General features: G+C 32.8%; 1 protein-coding gene and 1 long non-coding RNA gene across 2 annotated transcripts; both read left to right on the plus strand.

The window, feature by feature from the left end:
* Positions 1–206: 206 nt before the first annotated feature.
* On the plus strand, positions 207–1274 carry LOC118203344 (TD and POZ domain-containing protein 3-like). The gene has a single exon (XM_035375626.2). It carries the CDS (start codon positions 207–209, stop codon positions 1272–1274), a length of 1068 nt encoding a protein of 355 aa, XP_035231517.2.
* A 17469-nt stretch (positions 1275–18743) lies between these two features.
* On the plus strand, positions 18744–22172 carry LOC146998936 (uncharacterized). The gene is made up of 2 exons (XR_015039835.1): positions 18744–19860; positions 21106–22172. It is a non-coding gene; the product is annotated as an uncharacterized LOC146998936 (long non-coding RNA).
* Positions 22173–24331: the final 2159 nt, after the last annotated feature.

The raw sequence follows: 24331 nt of genomic DNA on the forward strand, positions 1-24331 counted from the left end.
TTAGAATCAAAGGTTAAGAAAACGTTTCAGTCGGGAGTTTCCCTTTCTCGACGTTATCAGTCCCACAAAAAAATTTATCTCTGAAGCGCAAAGGCTTCGCAGTTAGGATACAGCAGGCACTATATTAACATCTGCAAGCAACTGTTATAGAAATTTGCTTATGTCTTGTGTGCACTGGTATTTACGAATTTTGTTGAAACTGAAACATGGGAAGTACACAGTCCGAAGAAGAAGAAGATAAACAAAATTCTGCCTTCAGTACGTATATCAATAATTGGAATATCGAAAATTTTAGTAACTCTGTCCCTACTGTTGGAAGGCGCCTTGTTGCTTATTTTAACACGCCTAATAATAAAGAAGTTTGTCAATGGAGTCTCATTCTTTATCCAAAAGGATTCAACGATAGAGTGAAAAACTATATATCTGTATGGCTGAAGAAAACATCACCTCTAGAAAAGCTAATTGAATTCTCATGTTCAGTTGTGAACGCCGAAGGTAAAGAAATTAAAACCAGGACAATAAAAAAAGTATTATCCTTAGAATCAGAGCTTGGATGGGCAACCTTTTGTAAACAAGCTTTCATCTTGGATAAAGAAAATAAAATCTTGAAAGATGGTAAATTAACCTTGAAATGCAGCTTAAATATTTACAACGATAAAGAGATTCTGACTGCTGAGGTGGAAGAAATCGATCCTTTTAGTATAAATTCGTCGGTGGAAATATGCGAAGACCTTCGAAGTTTACTTGAAAGTAGAGATTGTAGTGATTCCTTTATCAGAGTCAAAGATGAAACTTTCCCTGTGCATAAAGCTATTCTTAGTGCAAGGTCTAAGGTATTTCGTACCATGATGCAGTCCAAATTACAGAAATCCAACATAATTATTATTAAGGACCTCTCTAAGGTTGCAGTTCAAGAAATGTTACGATATATTTATTATGGTATTACTAGAAATTTGAATTTTGACTTGGCTTGTGAACTTTTTTATGCATCTCATAAATATGAAATATTTAGCCTGAAAAAGAAATGCTCGTACATCATTGCATCTAACTTAAGTACAAGTGTCGCTGTTGATGTTCTTATACTCTCCGATAGATACCAAGATCATGACTTGAAAGATAAAGCAGTTCGCTACATATCCAAACATGCTATTGAAATCACAGACACCGAAAAATGGTTCGAACTATTAAAAAACAATCAAATGTTAGCCAACAAAGTTGTGGTCACTTTAGCCAGAAAAACAGATGAACAGGAAAAGGAAGATCCTAAAATTTAAATAAAAGTCTATAGAAATTTATGAGAATCAAAATTTTAGAAGTAACTGCTTGTTTCAACATTATGAGTTTTCCAGTTTAAATTACTTATCCCCCAAAGGATTATTTATTCCGACTTAATAATCCTAATATAAAAATTGAAAAAAAAATTTGGAGAGAGAAACGTATAAAGGAGAGGTTTCATATTGATAAAACATATATTTCCTTCTAAATAGCATATTTTTGTGAATGGTAATTGCATTTCTGATGAATTTACTTGTGTTACTATATCTGATAAATTTATTTGTGCCATTATATCTCATTATTTTATTTGTATTAGTTAATGCAATTACAGTGACTTATTGTGGTTCCTTTGGAATCATTAAATATTTTGGATTGTCAAAAATGATCAGATTTTATAGCTATCGAATTTGATATATGTTTTTACTTTTCAGATCTGTGGTAAAAAAATTTCAATATAAAATTTTAATAATTTGAAGTTTTAGTAATGTATATAATGTATTATACCTGCATATTATATCACGTAAAATAGACCCTTAAAAGTAATTTTAGTGATTTTTGTTTCAAAACATTAAAAGTAAAATTAAAAATTTTTCATCTTGTATGTACTAGCAAAATATTATTAGTAATCTGAAATTTTAGAATTAAATATAAGTCTATAATATAATATTATATTTCTACATTGTATCATTTAAAAAGATTCCGTAAAATAATTTTGGTTTCAGAAGATTGAAGGTAAGAATTGAGTTTTTTATGTTATGTGTACTACGTTTTAACATTTTATGTTGAATATATATATATATATATGGTTTGAAAAGCACGAATTTGATTGAGGTTTTGCATATTTGAGATCGACCACAGTTGCAGATATTGGAGATAGGAATGTAAAATTTCGGCAATCATGCACAATTGCTTATGGGTATAAGTGAGGAAATAATGCTTAAAATAATAAGAAAGATTATCATCTTTACTAGAATGGTTCGAATACGCTTCATAAAAAATGGTAACAAAAAAAGCAGCCATACTGGGATTTTTTCAACTAATTGTCCGACATTTATTGGTTGAAAATATAATGTATGAATAGGCTTGATGTATTCTAGTAGAGAATTTAATTCCGTGCACCTTAAAATTCACTACATTTTTTAAAACAAAACACAAGCCCTAAAATTAGTATTTTGATCGCTTTAAGCATATGGCACTGGCCTTTATTTTTTCTCTTTAGTTCTTTTTTCTGGATCTTTACATCGGTGCTACTTTGGTAGACGGTTGCACGGATTTTGGCGACTTTTTGGCGATTTGCCTTTTGGCGAGTAATACAACTTATGGTAAACCCATTGCTGGATAAGTTATTTATGGTAACCGATACTTTGTTGTCATTTTATTAAAAAAATAATGCGTTTTATTATGCATAACTTCCGTGTTTTAAATATTATTTATGGCTTCTAAATATTAAAAATCAATTTAATTTTACATTTTTATTTGAAATAAAAATTTTGTTTATAATATTTTATGTTGTGGATGTGTGTGTGTGTGTGTGTGTAATTATCGCAAAGCCTCGAGGGCTATCTGCCTAAGGGGAGGGATGCCTTCGTGGAGGACTTTCTAAGGGAAACTGGCTCGTATACACGTTACACATGGGGAAAACCACGAAAACGCCCATGCAGCCAGCCCGTTCGCGGGATTCGAACCTCGGACAGAACTACCAGTGTTTAGCGACTTTACCGCTCGGGCGCTGGTGGGCCTGATGTTGTGGATGATGTACTCAATGACGTCACCTTACTTAAAAAGTAATTGGTTTTATTAATATCTATAAATTTAATCTAATGTTTTAAACATTATTTATGGCTGTTAAATATTAAAATAAAATTTAATTTTGTATTTGTTTTAAAATGATTTTATTATGAATGATTTTTTAAATAATTTTAATTCTATGCGTGATGTAATCAGCTCCCTGATTGGTTACTGAATATTTGTGCATTACCGCGCCATTTTAAAATTTTATTATTCATCTCTTCGAATTCCTCGGATTTCAAATGGAATGGATATCTCCGTTTCAAAGACGAATGTTGTTATTGGTAATTACCAAGAATTATTCGTATTGGAATAAAAAAATTGCCCTTTGAGACTTTATTTTGGCCAACCTGTCTTTCCTAATCAAAGATTTATTTATAAATTGTTAATAGCGTTCAGAGGAAATTTTGGAGGAAACCTCGCTAATTGCTTCTTCAATGAAGTGCGAGATATTTGGATAACAGATGAAGATGGTTAAAAGATCCGATTCAATTATGATTTCGATTTTTTTGAGGTACTTATCAATAAACAAGAGGTTAAATTACTCAAAAAATGTAAGTACATATTTTTCTTTTATTTTATAATTGTATACTTCAATTTTTGTTAAAAAAATTAATACACTATCAAAAATTGCTGAGATAATTATTGTCACATATGTTTTAATGTTAATTATATTTTATTTAACGTATTTTAAAGTATTTGAATTTAATAATATTCTAATTCTTTTAAATGTTGGTAGGATGATTTTTAATTCGATATTCAATTTCAGTAATATTTTAATCTAATTAAACTTTGGCACAATGTTTTTATAGCGGTGTTTTTATTCTCTTTTTCGCTATATGAAAGTAATAATAGCCTTACTTTAGTACTTTATACTCATAGTAAATTTATTTATTTACACTTGCCTGCCATCTTAAAAAACGACATTTTCAACAAAAAATTAATCCATTACTTTTAACGATATTTTTTTTTTTTTTAAGTTCCGAATACTTTACTATGCGTAAAAATAGCGTTTTTCAAAATAGCTGACGATTGTAAAAATCGTGCCAACAATTGCGCCAACGTAAATCGCCAAAAATCCGTGCAACCGTCTACCAAAGTAGCACCGTAAAAAATACTAAAATATTTAAAAACGAATTTTTGAAAGTTTTGTTTAAAATTCTAAATTGTGCTGCTTTTTTAAAATTATAGATGAGTATTATAGCACAATTTCTATAAAGGAATTTTATTTCAATTATGTTTCATAATACATCATAGTGATAAACACTTTTGACTCCTTAAAAATTTTTATACATTTAATTCTAATATTAAAATTGTATTTAACCGTAATAATTAATTTCGCTTGTATTTTATAGTGATTAATTGTTTAATTTATTTTTAGCTCGGCTAAAATTCCATAAGCGGGGTAAGTTGGCGCCAAACTATTTTGGCCTTCAAAATTTGGCGAAGTTTTTTAGGCGCACTAAATGAAAGCACCAAAATGTGATTTTTAAACGTAAACAGAATAGTAACTTTTAAGTTTTGCAGTAGTGAAACACCGTTATTTTATGTAACAGAATAGTAAAATGAGATGATAAAATACTACATAAGTAAAAGTCCAACAGCTTTGCAAGTAAAAGCATAGTCATTATATATATGTAATTCATCATAATATAGTAGAATGAACAATTACTGTAAATAATTATTGAGTAAATAAATGTATACACTTATCAGATCAGAGCACTGCGAAGTCAGTTTTAAACGTAAACAGAATAGCAAATTATGCGTAATCAGCATCATAAACTAACTAAAATATTCATGTTACTATCGTCGTGGAATTCAACACACTAAACAACTTTCGTTCAAAGCTTTAAATATTCCACATCTTTCGATTGCCACATGCAAGAAACAAAACAAAACAAAAAATTAACTAAATAAAATTAAATCAAAGCATTCATAAATTATAAACTTCATGTCATATGAAATCCAACATTCTCCCACCAACAACAGCTTAACCTTCTGCAAATATTTAGATAAATATAATATTAAACATATATATAACAATAATATTAAACACTAAAACTTTTAAAAACAAACAGAGTATTTCAAAATTAAATTTAAAAAAAAAAATCTGGCTTCACTAAATTCGCGCTCTTAGTTACGGAAATAAAGCTCTAGGTTTGCCACAAGAAAACACACAGCCGGAAACCACAACCAAATTTAAATCGCGTCAAATAAAAAACTCTCGCCAAGCTTGGCGCTCACCCCGATTATGAAATTTTAACCTTTAATTCTGCATAAGATTTTTTTTTTATTTACAGTTAATTTAATTTATTAGCCGAAAGGCTGTTAATTTCGAAGCGGCATTTTGCGCTGTTTTACTATAAATGTCCGTGTCTCCTTGCAAATTGTTGTTACCAAATATTATCGCCCTGTATTATATTTAAAGAAATTAAATAATGAAGAATCTGCATGAATACATGTATGTTTCTCGCATTGTGACAAAAACGACAGTATCTAGAGCCATCGAGTTTTGAATAATGTAATCCTCCAACCGAACATGGGCACCTGGACGGCTGAATTTCGAATTTGTTTTAATCTATTTCATATTGTGTAAAACTTTAACGAATTTTTGATTAACAAACTCAACGAGTTTAGAGCGAGCAAGCACTGTACGGAAAATAACAGTTTTATCTCCAGATATGCTGTTTTCAAATGCATATGTGGTTTATGGACGAAGAACATGATATTCAATAAATATAGGTAACACACAAAACGTTTAAAAAAGGTTCCTTTTGGGCGCAATATAAAATCTGAGTGCTTCTAGATTTTATTTTATCTTTTTTTCCCCTTCATTACACTCAGAAAATTTTATTCTCCGAATTTTATAAATTACTAAAATAAATATTCCACTTTAATGTTAATAAGTCAATGATGATATAATCAAATAAATGATTTTTTGTAATGTTACTATACTTTTGAAAATGGTCATTAAATCTAAAAAAAAAAATTATCATCGTTTAATTTTACCTTATTTATTTCAAAGCATCACGTACTATCAATCTTATTTAATTTTACGTTATTTGTACGCAAAATTAAGTTCATAAATTTTGTGCCTAGAGTTTTTACCGTTTTACCAAAGTAAAGATGTTTGTACAAGAATTACGCGCGAAAAAAACGCGCGAAATGCAGTAAAATTACAGCTGTATCAGAAATGTCCAGGTATTCCGCATGAATCTACAACAAAAGTTTAAGAGCTCCTCTAACTTAAATTTGGATTTTAACGTAAAACGTGTTGATATGTCGATAACTTATTCCATTCCTTCATTAGCAAGCCTTCTGGTTTATCGTAATATACGAACGAATTTTTGTATCTAGTATTTTTGTATTTTCTAGTATTCTTTGTATTTGATATTTTTGTATTTTTGTATAGTACGAATTTTTGTATTTTCTTTCTTCTGTGAAACATTCTTTTATATTTTTTCTTCAATTGAAAAAAGGTGCTCCACTGTAAAATTTAAAGCATTGTTGTCATAATTCAATTCATTACAAAAACTTGATTTTTGCAAAGCCAGTGTATGTCATTATTCTCTTTGACAGTATGATGACCATATGGTAAGTTTTAAAACCAATCTGTAACTAAATGTATCCTCATATTTTTTAGTTAATAAATACTAGTGCGACAGTCAACTAGTGTGGATGCCCAATAATTTTCATCTTCAATTTTTATTTCGAGTCACGGAACCCTGGTGTTTGACTAGCGAAACCACGGATTCTGCAGAATACAGTAAGAGGACCACTGCCTAAAACGAATCTACCGACAAACACAACTAGATATGTTCATCCATGTACCAAATAATCTAGAAGTTAATGAAGAACTACTACATCTTATTGCACTAAAGGAAACAACTCGAGATGTAGATATAAGAAACATCCTTGGAATACCGTACTTGGAAGACATTCTGTACAGAGTAAATTTTTAAGTAAATTTTTAACCGTTAAAAATTTACTTAAAAATTTACTCTGCGTCGCAATTGACGGCGTGGTGGTAGTTTTAAAAATTGTTGACATACGCTTAGACGCCAAAACTTACCGACTGTTTATTCCATTCAAGAAACAGATAACTGTGAGTCTCCAGATAATTTAGTACAGGCTGAACAAAGGTAAGGAACTTGCCTCAGGTGAACGGGCAAACGAAATTTTAGAAATGCATTTAAAAATGTATTGCGATAGTTATAACTATCACAATTATCAAACTATTAAAACTGAAAGTTGTAACTTTCAATTTTGAAATATATCGAAAAGCACCGTTTTAAAATAACAAATTTCAAACAACAAAATGTGCGCTACGATCTTTACTAGTGCAACTCGTAATATTTTCTTTAATCAGTTAACTAAATCAAAAACTTAATAATTATTAACGGTTTAATATTTAAAATTGGACAAAAAATCATTATCATAATCATAAATTTTAAATAATGGGACAAAAATCGTAATCATGCATTATATATACTTTATACAAAGTTCAAACTTATGTAAGGAGTCCAAAGATAAATTTATATAATAGGTTGAATCTGCTAGCCTCCTTAAAGAAATGAGTTTAAAATTTTATGTATGACTTCGTGGAATTTAATACCGCAAGAAAAAGAAATGGCAAAATAACCCCTTGCAATCAAAATATATAAAATCTTCCACGTTTATAGAGGGATTAACATAGCATTGAATACTGGCTGAATGGGCTGAATGCAGGTTTAGTCGTTTTCTTGACGTGAAACGTAACTACGAGTTTGTTTCCCTTACAAAATGCTTCACGAAAGCATGCCTCTCCATAAGAAATAGCTCTCGCACATTATAATGGTGAATTAAAGCATAACTGGAGGATTACCTTTTTCTTTACGAAAAAGAAGAGAAAATATTTTTGAGAAAGGTGAAAATTTATCTTTTAAGATGTAGATATTAACATAATACGAAGAAAGTTAAAAATCAAAGATTGATAAATTTGACTGTCCAAATTAATTTACACGATAACTAATTAATAGACAGATATTTATTACGACTTAAATGAAGCCATAAAAAATTATACGAGCTTGCTCTCGATTTCTAGATTCTAACTTCTGAAGAATTATTGAAATTGGATTTACAAACGCGGACTGCGGAACGCGAATTTTCCTATACGCGTTTTTTTTTTTTTTTTTTTTTTTTTTAAGTGTCTCAATTTAACGTGTGTCTCAAGGCAAGAAGAATATGAATTATACGCGGTATACTGTGCATCATATCCGCCGCGATGCGATAGTCCTCTTTGATTATTGCTTTGAAAATTCATTTACTAAAAAGTCAAAAATCACTTAAAAAAGCGAAACTTTAGCTTAAAAATTCGTCTAATTCTCGATAAAACCTGACAACATTTCATTCAAATACTATAGAGATTTTATTTTTTTCTACCGAGCACTACTTTTAGAGCCAGATTTACGTATAAGCTACACAAGCTACAGCTTAGAGGCCCCACTTTCTTCGCGGCCCCCCAAATGAAAATATAGTATAAATAGTATTAAAATATATTATAAAAGACTTATGAAGGGCCCCCATATCTCAAATAGCTCAGGGCCTTATCAAGTTTAAATCTAGATCAGACTACTTCCTTAAGTCCAAACAATGGATCATGGAATCATTAAAACATTCAAAGCCTATTACGTCAGCTATGTTTACATCCCTGCAAATACAGCACTGCAAAGAAAGCACGAGACAGTAATGGCAATTTGGAAGCAATTCAACGTAAGACACTTGTATGAAAATAATTACGCTCGTGTGGGAACAAGTGAGTTCATCAACAATGTATGTTTGCTAGCATCAGCGCTGGCAGAGAAGATGCCGACAATTTTAAAGTTTTCCAACGATTGAAAATGAAGACAAGAAAATCATACGAATTACAAAAGCAGCAGGCGGCGAATTATTTTCATGTATGTAAAAATGATAAATTAAAGAATTTGTCGAGAATGACGATCGTGAGATGACAAATGAAGAATTCGATGACGGTGAAAGCTGCACTAGCGACGAAAATAGCCTTTACCGGTAAGGTATTTCTTCCGCCTTCTTAACATGCTTTCGGAGTGAAGTAGTCAGGAAGCTCGACGCGTATTCGAGAGGTCCGTGGTTCGAGTCCCGGCGAAGGCGTTGCGATGAAGGCATCCCTACCAAACGTACAAAATGTTGAAAAAGACACAGGTACTGTCTGATTTTGTAATGGATATTGACTAAAATGAAGAAAGAAAAAGGCACTTTGCATTCCTTACAGCGAAACATTTATTGACTTGGCTCAGACGTTGTCCCATATAAATATCTCCAGCTATTTAAAAAAAAAAAAAAAGAATCATGTACCAGCTATTTGAAGGAAAAAAAACTATATTATGTACCTTTCTTTTAAGAAGTAACAGAAATCATTTCAATTAATGTTTCTTTCGTTTTTTCCTTTTAATTACAAGAAAATGGCGGATTCTAGCCGCCAAGGCGGAATAGTGATTAGTGATTGACTGCCGTAATGGAGGGCCCGTTTCGAATCCCGGGGAAGACATGAATATTTGTATATGCATTATACTTCCAGCACAATATACAGCGACCCAAACGTCCTCTCGGTGGTAGGATGCTGGAGATGGTAAGGTTTGGTGGTAGGGAAGAGGGGTGAGAGACCTTCAGACCACAACCCGGGGGTCTCTTAATATTGGGGTGCACCTCTTTGAGGCTCTGTCAACTATTCTTCCATGAAATCTGGACTCGGAAATAACAACAATAACATTGACGTAACCTGTTAATTTCAGGATCATTAACATCCACGTCTACAACATATCTTTATATATATAAGTGGCTAAAGTGTGTGTCGTCGATAGTTTATTGTTGCCACTCGGAAAAATGAGCGCGGAAATTAAAGTTTCCGCAGTTTTTAATTAATATTTCGGCCGATTAAAGTCGTACGAAGATGAGAACGGTATCGATGGATTCGGAGAATTTTTTTCGAATCCGAGGATACGCGTCTCGAATTTCAACTAGGCGCCGTTCTATAGATATTCGAGAAAAACGAATTTGGCGCGTAGCCAAATCCCTCCAATAGGAAAAACCCAAGAAAGAAAGTGGAAAATGTAGGGAAAACGTAGGGGAAATTAGTTTTTAATTAATAACAAAAATACGTGCAAAATAAAATCCAATGATAAGTACAAAAATTAACTGTTAACTGTTAGATAAGTTAACTGAAACCTCCATCTTCGAAATTTTATGTATAAACTTATGTATATTTGATTTAACTTATGTATATTCATCCAATCTTAACACTAACACAACTCCTATAAAAATACAACTCATTCTGTACACTAATAGAAAAGATAATGGTAAAACGTAGCTGCTAACAGTTGTACATACGTCTGCACGAAAATAAAGAACTTTTAAGGACTATGAATTAAAAAAATTAAGAACTATCACCAAATGAGAACTGTATAACTTCAAGTAAATATCTGAGCAACCAACTTTGTTATTACCATTCCAAGAATAAAGCAGAAATATATGAAAGATGCATTATTATTAAACATAATCTAATACATAATAATAAAATATAACTGTAAAACAAATTTGAGGATAACATGTTTTCTCTAAAATTTATCAACTAATTAATATTAAATTACGAAAATAAATTCCTGAAATGTTCTATTATAAACTTATAATAGTCATATATATTAAAGAAAATGACAAAATTTGTAAAGTTACCGTATGCTACCTTTATATAATTTATACGCCAATAAACAATAGTTTATGTATTTATATATTTATTTACTTATGTACACTATTAATTATTACCTAAATCATAAGTTTTACCTTGATAGGAATGGAGCCCGTCGTACTATCAATACATCGTATCATGTGCAATCAATAGAAAATGCAACACCACAAAACCTAATATATACGTATTTTTTTAATTTTTATATTCAACGTATGTCTCAACTTATGCTTTCTTTAACTACTTAACAAAAATGTATATTATTTTTCATATTAAACTGATACAGGATATTTTGAATTTTTTTCACGCAAAAGCGATATACGTAGCTTATTACATACATTCCTCACAGAACAGTTACTTCGGCAATAATTTTTATGCACAAAAATTGGAAGAAAACCTCCCCGAAAACTTCAAACAGCATGTATTAGTTTTGATCAATTTCAGTTGCACCATTTTATAACCAGAAATTTAATAATTATCAGAACATAGTATAAGTCAATAATTTATTTCTCTAAAATTGACCATTTGTCACTGAAAGAATTTTCGTACCTACTGTATCTTACGTTATTACAGAAATTATACAGTATTTTCTCTTTCTACATAGATAAGTAGTAATATCCATCTTTCGTAAGCTTAGTTTTAAGATAAAGCTATCAGGTTCTGTGTTTCTCCTTACTTGCTTGGGGAACATTGAGGAACCTGACTCGGAACAGGGAGCTTACTAAAGCTATGTTCAATAAATGTGGGAAGTAGACAAGATACACAGGAAGGGTATACGAAACCCTTTATTTTTCACTCTTTACAATAATTTCCGTACTTCGGAATACAGAGACCAACTACTTGTGGTCTGAACGTAAGAATATAAAAATATTTAACTAAACTCTAACTTAACTTTGGACTAATAAACGTGGAAGATTGGCCGTATATTAACAGGAAGCCGTATGTAGTACAGAGAACTGTTAACACTACAATACGTTTAAAATTATCAAGAGGATTAAACCTCTGGCCTGGAAGGGAACCAGCAACCGAATAAAACTTCTAAGGCAAGCGGCCTGCTTCGACTAACTCCTTCCTCTCTCTCGCTTGGCAAAAAGCCACAACTTAAGTACTTGGCGTTCGCCAGACAAATTTTGCATAAATAAGTTACGCTTTTAACTCTGGCCGGAAGTAGAAAATAAGAAGTGATAGTAAAGATTTAAAATAAAAATAAACGTTAGTAAAACTTAAGATCCTTACATACTTCCCGCCAGAGTTAATTAGTTTGAAACTGAGGTCTAAAACGACCTTGTTGAAAACTTTTAGCTCTAGAATCTAACGCGAGGCCAATCTTTTACAAACATTTCTCACTAGAAACTAGAAATTTTTTTTAAAAAAATTTGTTTTTACAACATCAGCTCCATGGACAACCAATTTTTCATCTGTACTGCATCTAAACAGGAGCTTTTATTCAAATCTGGTTCCTTCCAGAGATCTGGAAGGAAAACTAGTTTAATGAAATGTTACACAATGAAATGGCAAGTAACATGAATATTTACATTTCTCTTAACATTCTTATTTCATTCATGACTTTATTTTAATTATCTCTCCCCGTGCTCTCTGACATGTGTTGTAAAAGAAAACACCAAACACGAATGTGTTTATGTATACGTGTTCAACACTGCCTCCTACAATCAAAACACTAACGTGTTAAAATTCAACATAACAAGACCTCATAACACACCCTATCTTCAACTCTAAACCCTGAGGTACTATTCTGAAAGTGGCTAACTCTGAAGTGTAGGGTCAGAGAGCCTAACTACATTCATTCAACCTTTAACACATATTCACCATAATTTGGTCTTTTTACAGTCACACGAATAAGTTTAAAATTTTTGGCATTACTTTCACTTTTACCATATCACAGTATTTCTTAACATTTAAAATAACAGTTCACATTGTATATAAGAACATATTAACATGCCGTTAATTTTACGCATTTTAAAACATACATTAGTAGTACATTGTTAACTTCTATTCTTTTCCAAGCAAGTGCCAATTCTTCTACATTGCAATACTACATTTCAAAAGTCTTTCAGACTAAAATTTCTTTCTTGCCAGAATCTTTTAAATAAAATTTATACAATAACTTTTCCAATATTCAAGTATTTACACATTCCTATTATACGAGGGCCATCCAGGAAGTAGATTACGTTTCCGTCTGTGTCCGCTAGGGGCGGGGCTAGCGCGGCCATCTTGGGGTCAGAGCGTTGCGCAGCTCAGTCTGCATCTAGCCGTGCTAGTAAGAGGTTCGTGCTGTGCTCCGTTCAGATACTGTGACGGTTTGAAATGTCTGCGTTAATTGAAAATCCCGCGAGCTGCGAGGTGCGCTCAGTAATAAGGTTTCTGACTGCAAAAAACTGTAAACCGATAGAAATCTATCGGCAGCTTCGTGAAGTGTATGGGGACAACATTATCACTGAAGGTGGAGTGCGTCAGTGGGTCATAAGATTTCAAAATGGCCGAACCAATGTTCACGACGAAGATCGAAGTGGGAGACCCAGCATAGTGACCGCCGAAATTCTCGAAAAAGTCGATGCTAAAGTCCGTGAAAATCGAAATTTCACAATAACGGAACTTTCTTTGAGTTTTCCACAAATTTCGAGAAGTTTGTTGCACGAAATCATCAGCGAAAAGCTTGGTTACCACAAGTTTTGTGCAAGATGGATTCCAAAAATCTTGACAGAGGACCACAAAAATCAGCGAATGGCTGCAGCGTTGAACTTTTTGGACGCTTACCATAAGGATGGTGACTCTTTACTCGATCGCATCGTTACTGGTGACGAAACATGGGTGAAACATGTGAACTGTGAAACGAAATTGCAATCAATGCAGGGGGGCACACAAGTTCTCCCCCCAAAACCCAAGAAATGCATGCAAACAATGTCGGCAAGGAAGATGATGGCGACTGTTTTTTGGGACAGAAAAGGTGTAATTTTGGTGGACTTCCTGGAAAGAGGCACTACAATAAACTCTCAAAGGTATTGCCAAATTCTCCAAAAACTCAGAAGAGCAATTCAAAACAAGCGCAGAGGAATGTTGAGCTCTAAGATCTTGTTGATTCACGACAACGCCCGGCCCCACACGGCAAATGTCACTCGTAAAGTTCTTGAATCTTTTAAGTGGGAGTTGTTTCCTCATCCGCCGTACAGTCCCGACCTGGCACCGAGCGACTTCCACCTATTCCCAGCAATGAAGAAGTGGCTGGCTATGCAGCGTTTTGATGACGACGCACAGCTGCAAGAAGAGGTAACGAAGTGGTTGAAGGCGCAGGCGGCCGAATTTTTCGACGAAGGAATTTCCAAGCTCGTACATCGCTACGATAAATGCCTTAATTTGTATGGTGACTATGTAGAAAAGTAGTATTTGAGTGTGGCTTTCATCTGTATATAATAAAATTTGTTTCCTATACTTTGTTTATTTTTTTATTCCAAAACGTAATCTACTTTCTGGATAGCCCTCGTACATCAACTTTAGTTTTACTCACTAGTAATTGAAAAACATAATACCAAAATCGGTAACAACTCATTTCTCGCCTTTTTGGCGATAAAGGTAGACCTCACATGAGGTAAAACTTCTTGAAATCTGCCACTTGCAGTAAGAATGAAAGATTAACTTAAGTTTGCAAAGTAACATAAAATTTTACTTATCTTTGTGATATTCGAACATTCTTTTCTCAGCCCAGTCCTGGAAGGTAGCGCAGATTCTAGTTTGATTTATCCTCCTTCTTGTGCGGGCTCGCCCTTCAGTGCCTTCCTCTAGAAGCTTTCTTTTTCCTCCAGTTCGGTCACCCTTGAATACCTTCTTTTTCGCCTCTGCCTGTGGTCTTGGCCGTTTGATGGCAGCTGGTCTTGGCGGAACCGGGACACTTCTCTCTCGTTCCAGCTTGAACCTCGTTGCTGGCCGTTCAAATTTTCCTTGTATCTTTTCCTCCGCCGCTGGTGGCCGTTCCGCAGTTCGGCGACATTTGCTGCGGAGAGTCCTGTCCGATGAGTAGATCTTCCGTTTGGGAGCCGGGTTATAGTTGCCGTTATTACTCCTGGCTCTCTTTGCATTCGTCGTACTTCTCCCTTCTTCATTCTGGGGGTGGTCGTGAGCTCTCTTTTCTGGACGGTGGAACGGCTTCTTTTTCTTGTTACCTTCAATTTTCCAGCGGGGAAACTTTCTTTTCAATTGCTTCTGCCTCCTAATGGCTTGCCCTTGTACTTGTCGTTGTTCCACCTCTGGAGCTTGTGCCTGCCGTGTCTGCCGGGCCGGATCCTGCAAAAGATCTGTGAATATTTGCATTTTATTACGGTCATAGTAGGGTTTTATTTGATTAATGTTTGCGGAGCATGTTTCACCATTCCTGGCTTTTAAAACCACTACAGCGTGAGTTATTTTTTCTATGACATATGGTCCTTCAAATCGTGGAAAAAATTTGGCGGTTTTATCTTCTGGTGCTGATGAAAGTGAATGCTTAATTCTTAATACTTCATCTCCTACTTTATAAGTTACTCCCCGTCGTTTCAAGTCATAATAAAGTTTTTGTTTTCTCTATGCTACTTCAGTATTCTTTTTTGCTTTTTTCTATATCACCCATTTTAAATTCTGGGGCTCTTTGTTGCACATAAAATAATTTATCTAACGGCGTTATTATCTTTATGCCTAAAAATAACTCAGCAGGAGTTTTGCCCGTTGTATCATGTTTTGCGGTCCTAAGGGCGAAAGCAAATTCATTGACATAGTTATCCCAGCTTTTATGAAAATTTTTAACATAACTACGGATAATTTTCACTATATTTCTATTGACCCGTTCCGCTATATTTGATTGCTGCCGATACGGGACCATTTTTAAATGACGTATGCCCAGTTTTTGGCACATGTCTTCAAATATATTACTTACAAATTGAGGACCATTATCCGATATAACTTTTAGGGGCGCCCCGTATTTTAAAATATATTTATTTAAAATAGAATCAGTAACTAATTTCGCGGAGGCTCGTTTTAAGGGAACAATTTCGGTCCACTTACTAAAATGATCAACCATAACAAGGAGATAGCGACTTTTATTTAACTGCCTTTTTGGGAAAGGGCCCAATAAATCGATGCCAATTATTTCATTTTGAAATTCGGATTTAATACTATTTAGAAACCCGGCCGGGCGGAAATTAATATAATTAACTGCTTGACATGTTAGGCAGGACTGGACATACGCCCTTGTTAACTTTTGCAGTTCAGGAAAGTAGACTGCCTCGCGTACGCGTTGGATAGTTTTTCGAATACCAGCATGAAAAGCTAAAGGGCAGTCGTGTAACTCCTGCAGGATATTTAATCTAAGACTAGCTGGGATAACAGGTCGAAATTCGTTGTTGGAATTTGTAGTTTTTGTATAAAATAATAGACCATCTATTAGTTCGTAATGGGCCGCGCTATTTCTTATCGCCACAATATCTTGGTGGCTAAAATTTTCAGGATCCTTTAAATACTCATAAATGCTTCCAAACTCAGGATCCTTACCCAGTTCGGTTATTACAGTTTCTCGGGAATTTATTGTACATGCTGTGAGCATTGCCACCTTTACAGTATTACCTTCTTCATCTATTTTTATTCTAGATAGGGCATCTGCTACAATATTTTCCTTTCCGGGGGTATGCTTGATTACCAGATTATATTCTTGTAGCTTGAATGTTCATCTTATTAACCTTGGGGATAAGTTTTCCCCTGAGTACAATCTAGTTACCGCCGCATGATCAGAATACACTGTTATTGGCGCCTTTCCAAAATAGACTCGGAACTTTTGCACTGCTAACAGAACTGCAAGTGCCTCTCTCTCAGTCGCGGAATAATTTCTTTGTGTTTGATTTAAAGTTCGACTAAAAAATGCCACGGGCTGCTGATTTTGCGAAAGTACCGCTCCTACCGCATAATCCGAAGCATCCGCTGAAATTTCTAAATTCTCATCCTTTTCAGGAAATTTCAACACAGGGGCTTGCGTTAATGCTTGTTTTAATTTTTCGAAAGCACTATTGGCTTCGGCCGTCCACGAGAATCTTGCCTTTTTCTTTTTTAATTTTAACAATGGTTCAGCAATAGCTGCAAAATCTTTTATAAAGGACCTATAATATGAACAAAGTCCTAGAAAAGAAGAGAGCTTCTTCGCCGTCTTTCGCGGTGGGTACTTTTGCACAGCGATCATTTTTGATTCGTCTGTCTCGATTCCTTTCTGAGATATTTTGTAACCTAAATATTTTAATTCAGGGGCTGCAAATTTGCACTTTTCGACATTAACTTTTAGACCGGCCTCATTTAATAAAGAAAACACCTGTCTTAAATCCTGTACATGTTGGTCGAGATTATCACTAGTAATAATGATATCGTCTAAATAGATAAATGTGGACTTTCCAAGAACAGGCCTTAACACAATGTCCATACATCGCTGAAATGTTGCCGGTGCCCCTGAAAGGTCGAACGGCATACGCAGAAATGCATAAGTGCCAGACTTGGTTATAAAAGCAGTCTTAGGCACGTCCTCAGGTCTAACCCCTATTTGAAAATAACCAGTCGTTAAGTCTAAAGTCGTCATATATTTGGTCGATTTTATGTTCCTTAGAATTTCTTCAATAATAGGTAACGGATATACCGGATATTTAGTTATGGAGTTTAATTTACGGTAGTTAATCGCGAATCGCCACCTTTTTGGATGTGTCAATGGATAGCCATTATTTTTCTTACATAAAACCACCGGGCTAGCATAACTACTTGAGATGGGCGTTATGATCTTTTTACGTAGCATATCGCTGATGTGCCATTCTATAATTTTTTCTTTATTCCTATCATACCGGTATGCTTTGTGGCGCACTGACATTGAATCTCCGGTGTCAATACTATGGTTAGTAACTTGAGTAAATCCTGGAATATCACTAAATAACGAAGCAAATTCACTTACCACTTGTCGGATTCTCTGTTGCTCTTCATTAGGCAGGTGGTCAAGGTTTAACATCGGCGGCTCCGATTTTTCTTCTCGAACTGGTTTCATCGTCAGCTTAAGGGACGCTTCATTAAAATCCAGCGTTGCTTGTGCCTCTGAAAGAAAATCTATTCCTAAGATAATATGTGCTTGCAGATTCTTTACTATAAAAAACATAACCTGTACTTGTTCGTCCTTGATACGGACGTATAGCGGTAATTTACCTATGCACTTACATCTTTCTCCTTGCGCAGCTAACACTGTCGTATTATCCGAATTATATATGCGATATTTACGAAAATACTTCCTAAAAAAATCTTCTGCCACACAGGAACACTGAGCGCCTGTATCCAGGAGTGCGGTGGCTGGGATATTATTCACCAACACTTCAATCTTCGGAAGAGTCATATATATATATATATATATAATTGAATTTAACAAGCATTCTCATATATAAATGAATTTAACCCTTTGCGGCGCGCTATACGTTAACGTCGGAATTTCAACAACAAAAGTTGTATGCAGTCTATTTAGTCCTAAAGGAGTATACAGGTAAAATTTTGTAAAAATTGCACTTACCGTTTTAATTCTGTGGGTGTTCCATGAGGTGGAACACTGCGCCGCCAGAGCTTTTAAAAGTGCGACTAAGCGAGCATTGCAGTGAAGCACGAAAATGAGTAGAAGCGTTTGTATAAGAATGAAAAAACTCTGTATTATGGCTGTATACATGGTTTCCTGGATATACACAATATTCTTGAATATATATGGATAAATGAGATAAATATATATACACAAGTCCTATATACAAAAATATTTACACATTTTCGGAAAGAGCGCGTCGGAAAGCGTTAGACCTCTCCGCTCCATTTATGGAAAATTAATAATAAAAAAATTAACTACGATTAATATTAACAATAAAGAAAAACAAGTCTATTATATATACATACACGAAAAATATCTACACAATTATTGAAAATAAATGGGAATGAGACTAAAATGCGACAGCAAAAAATTCGCGCAGGTCTAAGTAAAGATGAGTCTAAGTCTAAGTAAAGATTCTTAAAGTGATGAGTCTTCTTGAAAGTGATGAGTCTAAATAAAGATTTTTCCCCTGCTTCGCCTTGCCTCTAGGCATGCATGTAACTAACATGTAAGCTGCTGTGCTAAGAAGATGTAAGCTCTACGAAACTGTAGGATGCATTTTGCACCCATAAATAAAGTGACCACACGTCCCGATATTTTAATTTTAATTAACTTTAATTTTGCCTTTTACGAAAGAGAATGCTTGTTAAATTCATTTATATATGTATAATTACAACAAGCATCCTATTAATAAAATTCCCGCCTAAAAAAAAAAAAAAACTACTCCCAAAAAATTCGAGATGCCAATATTAGGGCTTTCATAACACAAAACACACCTCACCCCTCAATACTGCTTTGTTTGAATTCATTCCCCCCGCCCCAAAGCAACGGAAACAGAAAATGTAAACAACAGATGTTCTCTCCTAAGCACAGATGTTCTGATTCGTAACAGTATGAGATCGCTAAGGGTGCAGTGTTCCCGCTAATGGAACACCCAGGTTTATTCAATGATTCTGCGTATGGTTTTTGTCTGAAAGATTTAAAAAAATGTAGAACAGATAATTTGGAGTACAGCCAGCAAAATTATGCCTAAATGTTTTCCCAAATAAAATTTTTATATCATTAAAAAATAGAGAAAATTACTTGAAAAAAGTGGATTTTAATAACACATAATAAATGAAAATTCTGTGTCTCTTTGTGATATGCTGCTATCTACTGTTTCAAAAGATAAGTTCAAAGTATATTATAAAGGCATTTTTATCTATTTACGGTTGAATTTAAAGGTTTCAGAAGCGATTCAATTTGGGTGTTCCACGTAGTGGAACACTGAGCCGCAAAGGGTGAATTTAACAAGCATCCTACAGTTTCGTAAGTTCAGTTCCTACAGTTCCTACAGGAAGTAAGGATTACTGACTGTATGTACTACAGTTCCTACAGGAAGTATGGATTATATTAAGAAAGTTATTGCTCTGCTATTTTTAGAATGAAGAGGGTATTGTTAATTTATTACTAGAAAGATAGATATTTTTATTATATTTGTATATATTAGGAAGGATTATATTATGTTATTTTAAAAATTGTTTGTAATTATATATATATATATATATATATATAAATGAATTTAACAAGCATTCTCTTTCCTAAAAGGCAAAATTAAAGTTAATTAAAATTTAAATTTTAAATTATGAACTTACAAATAAATGATTAATTATTGCTGCGAACTATTTTACAATATTATTTAAATTCTGAGAGCATATGTAAATTAAGTACAAGTATCTGAAACCATGAATATAATATTATTAAAAAAAATTTAAGACTAAATTAATTTACATTAGTGAATAATTGTTGAGTAGGCAGAAGAAAGATCTTATCAAGGGAGAGTTGCCTCCAAACCTAACTCTTCAATTACTCAATTCGTGTTTCGTAATCCATATAGGCATGGGTATAGTTATATTCAAAACTAAAGTAAATCAAATGTAGTGAATTACTAAAAAATTTTAAACAGAGTAATTTGAAAAAATTAGAAAGCAAATTGACTAAGAATCAAAATAATAATTAAATGTATATTTCCAATGTAAAAAGAGTAGAAAACCAAAGTAATTTAGAAACCTTTGCCTATTTGAATATATATATATATATATATTATATATATATTTACTTATGGCTTATTGAGTATATTATCTCCTTTGAGATATCCTTTTTATTAATAAACTTATTTACGTTAATTCAATCTTTGATATATATATATATATGTACTAATTTCACTTATTTTTTATATCTACTTCATTTTTGGCTTAATTATAAAATTCCGATTCAAAATTTTCAAAATATAATTATTTAATAGCTTTCTCTGAAAATAATTAAAAATCTTCTTTACTTACTTCACTAAATTATTAGAATTCGAATTTTTATTACCATTTTTCATAAAACAATAGTATAATTTAATCCAATACAAGCAGAAACAGCAATATATATTCAGATTTTCAATATAATAATAATGATTAGCAATTTCAATATGATATGAAATTATGGTAAATGCATGTTAAAATTTATGACTGACTGTATGTCAAGTTTAGAGTATGTTGAGGGAGTACTGGTTCCGAAACTGAGGCCTGTTATTACCTCTGTACAGTTCTTCTTTTTACCCTCTTCATAGAAGGTAATATTGGAGGCTCTCATTTTATGGTTGAATGTAATTTTGTATATATTATTATTATTATACTTTTTTATTTATTAGGAAATGTATTTGTGCAGTTCTCAAAGGCCAGTTACCTTATGCAAGGAACGGAGGCCTTTTCAAGTAACTGCCTAGGCACTCTGAGACACGAGTGCAGAACACAATGGTTAGCTCAAGAGGACAGCCCTATTGATGGTGATGTTTGTTTAGAAGTATTGCGAGGCCTTCCAGTTTGGTAAAATCAGGAATTGTAAATGAAAGATAATAACGGTGAAACCTTAATTTCTGAAAATGTTACTCTTATTATATTTATGATGTTAAAATATAATTTATCACTATGGAAATTAGTATCATAAATATTTATGTTTGTTTGCATTTAATTATAAGGGATGATTATTTAAAAGGTTTTATTTGTGATATTCTGTGATAACAAGAACCTTCCCTGAAGAATTATGATTATGTGAACTCTCAAACAAAAAGACTTTTGGACTGAAATGCTGAAAAATTCAATAGGACTCTAAAAATAATTTTTTTTTTGAAAAATTGATATTTATAAATTGTACTTTACAGTTATTTATTTAATCATTTATTTAAAATTTTATAATGTACGGTTTTCTTCATTTTCTAGTGATTTAACGTTTTTTCTTTAAAAAGGGCTTCTCTGTCGCTACGCCTTTTTCTCCTTGACGGGGGAGGGGAATATGTAAGAAAAATAAAGAATATTAAATTAGCAATGTAAATTTCCCTTCTCAATTCTAAAAATAGTAACCTCTCTCTGCATTGCGTCATTTCGAGAAAAATCTCTGTCATATGTCTCTTACATAATTCTGATGATGTAAAAGGAACTAAAACTCAAGCAGCCAATAATAATTTCACGGCAATATTAACTATCCAATCAGAATGCATTGAGAACCAAAACTAAATCAGTCGGAATTAAGATTTCACCCTGAACATAACGCACTTACTTTCGATGCTTTGGCCTGGCCGCACTGCAGTCTGTCTGTTCTGTCTTTCTTACTGTAAATTTATCTAAAATATAAAATTTCTTGGAATGGGCACAATTAAAAAAATGCCAACTTGATTGTCACCGCAGTATGTTTGTTGAAATAAATGAAGATTTAAATCTGCCTTCGCCTCCAGTTTCTGGTTTATTATGGATTAACACTTCTACGCGATCAAATTTCTGCTTGTCATTACTTCTAAGTTTGTTTCTATCACACACACACACATGATCCATCACTTTCTGTTTTCAATACTGGGAATTTTGTCTTAAAGCATCATATTTTTTTTTTTTTTTTTTTTAAGTCCAAAGGGATTTGAATCCCGAAGGACTATTAGTTTCGTTTTGGCATTTTGCGTCGGACTCATAAATGTCGGTTCACTTTTCAAACTGTTGCCACAAAATGTTAGAGTCCTGCATTATATTTGAAGAAATTAAATAATGAAAAATCTGCATAAATGTATGTATATTTCTCGTATTGTGATAAAACAACGGTACATAGAGTCATCGAATTTTGAATAACGTAATCCTCCAACGAATATGAGCGTGTGGAAGATAAAATTTGAAATTTGAAATTTGTTTTATGATCGATTTCCTATTTTTTAAAACTTTGACGAATTTTTGATTAACAAACTCAAGGATTTCAAAGCGAGCAATGGCAACGTTGTGCAGAAAAAACATTTTTATCTCCAGCGCGTGAGTCTCTGTATCGGAAATTCTAAAGATATGCTCGTTTTAAAACTATTTTGCGATATTGCTGTTGCACTGGATCTTATGGTTTAAGTGCGAGGAACATGATATTTAATAAAGAAAGGTAACACACAAAATGTTAAAAAAACGCCCCTTTGGACGTAATTTAAAATCTGAAACATTTCAGATTTTTTTTTTTTTTTTTTTTTTTTTTTTTTTTAAATCAGTAGGGTGAGATTTTAATTCTGAGTGATTTTCTGTCAGAACACTTCGTTGTGCCATTTCCAGGAAGTGTTCGTATTCTAAAAAGATTCTTAAACTATTAGAATAATGTTTCTTAGACGGTGTTACATTTACTTTATGAATTTCCGACAGCATTCTATCAGCAATTTATAAAATTGTTTTGTCTAAATTTATAAGTTCAACCGCATTTAGTTCAATAATTTTGTGTAAAGTGATAAATTTATGATTACTAGTATTAGTACTAGAAACAGAAGCGATAAATTTATGATTACTAATTAGAAACTGTATTTTGTATTATTTAATTATGACTGTTCATTTTGTGCACACACAGGATCATTGCCTTGTAAATTAAATTTTACAAATCGTGTTCTATGGTATGAAAAGTATGTTTCGTACTCACCTGTCACGTAGTACACATATAGGCCCTTTCAGAAATATAACATCTAGTTATGTATTTAAATATCTAGTAGATACATCAGTTGGCAACACGGATGTTAAGTTATAATTGTTAAAAATGTTAATTATATCAAATTTTCTTTCACATTTCATATCAAAGTTGACATCACCAATAACTATTAATTCTTTCTCATTTTCATATATTTTCTTAAATATATTTTGAAAAATTTTTCTCAAAAGGTTTATTTGTATAGGATGGAGATTTATAACCACTGATAATAAAAGAATTTTCTATTTTAATGATAACTAATTCTGCATGACACTCAGCTGTATTTTGATGATCCAGATAATCAGTTCCTTTTCTTGCAAAACAAATAACATCTCTTGACGAACTATGTACGTTGAATCGAAATATTTCAACAAAATCAGGAATTTCAAATTTGTCGGATGATTTTGAGAGTGTTTCCGCAAATATTAAAATGTCACATCTGCGATACCATTCATCGCTTAATATTAATTCCAATTTGGCCGAGAGAGTTGATATTTTGATACACGACCGTAATTCCATTAACTACTTTTAAATTATCAAATTATAATTTCAACGTTTTATTTCTGTTCATAAACTATGTAAGTCTAACAAAACTAGATCATTTGATTTAATTAATTTTTAAATGTACCTGAAATGTATAATTACAGATAAGCTTGTAGCCTTACTTAGTGCCACAAACAACATGGGCCGCGAAATTCTGTTTGATTTATTAAAATTTACGCATTTTTCTTGGTAAAAGTCTGACCTTGGCTTTTATATAATTGTCGTAATATTTGGTATTGTAATTCATTCGAAATGTTTAGTGAAATACTGGTTTTCACAATTGGCGTTGGATAGGAATCGATATTTTCGTATTTCATGAATTCTTTGTAGAGCAGCCTTGCTTTTTTAGCAACAGCGCTGGATGC

Source organism: Stegodyphus dumicola, chromosome 2 (genome assembly GCF_044657685.1).
Source record: "Stegodyphus dumicola isolate Sdum_Otavi_A_Nest chromosome 2, ASM4465768v1".
NCBI classification, from domain to species: domain Eukaryota; kingdom Metazoa; phylum Arthropoda; class Arachnida; order Araneae; family Eresidae; genus Stegodyphus; species Stegodyphus dumicola.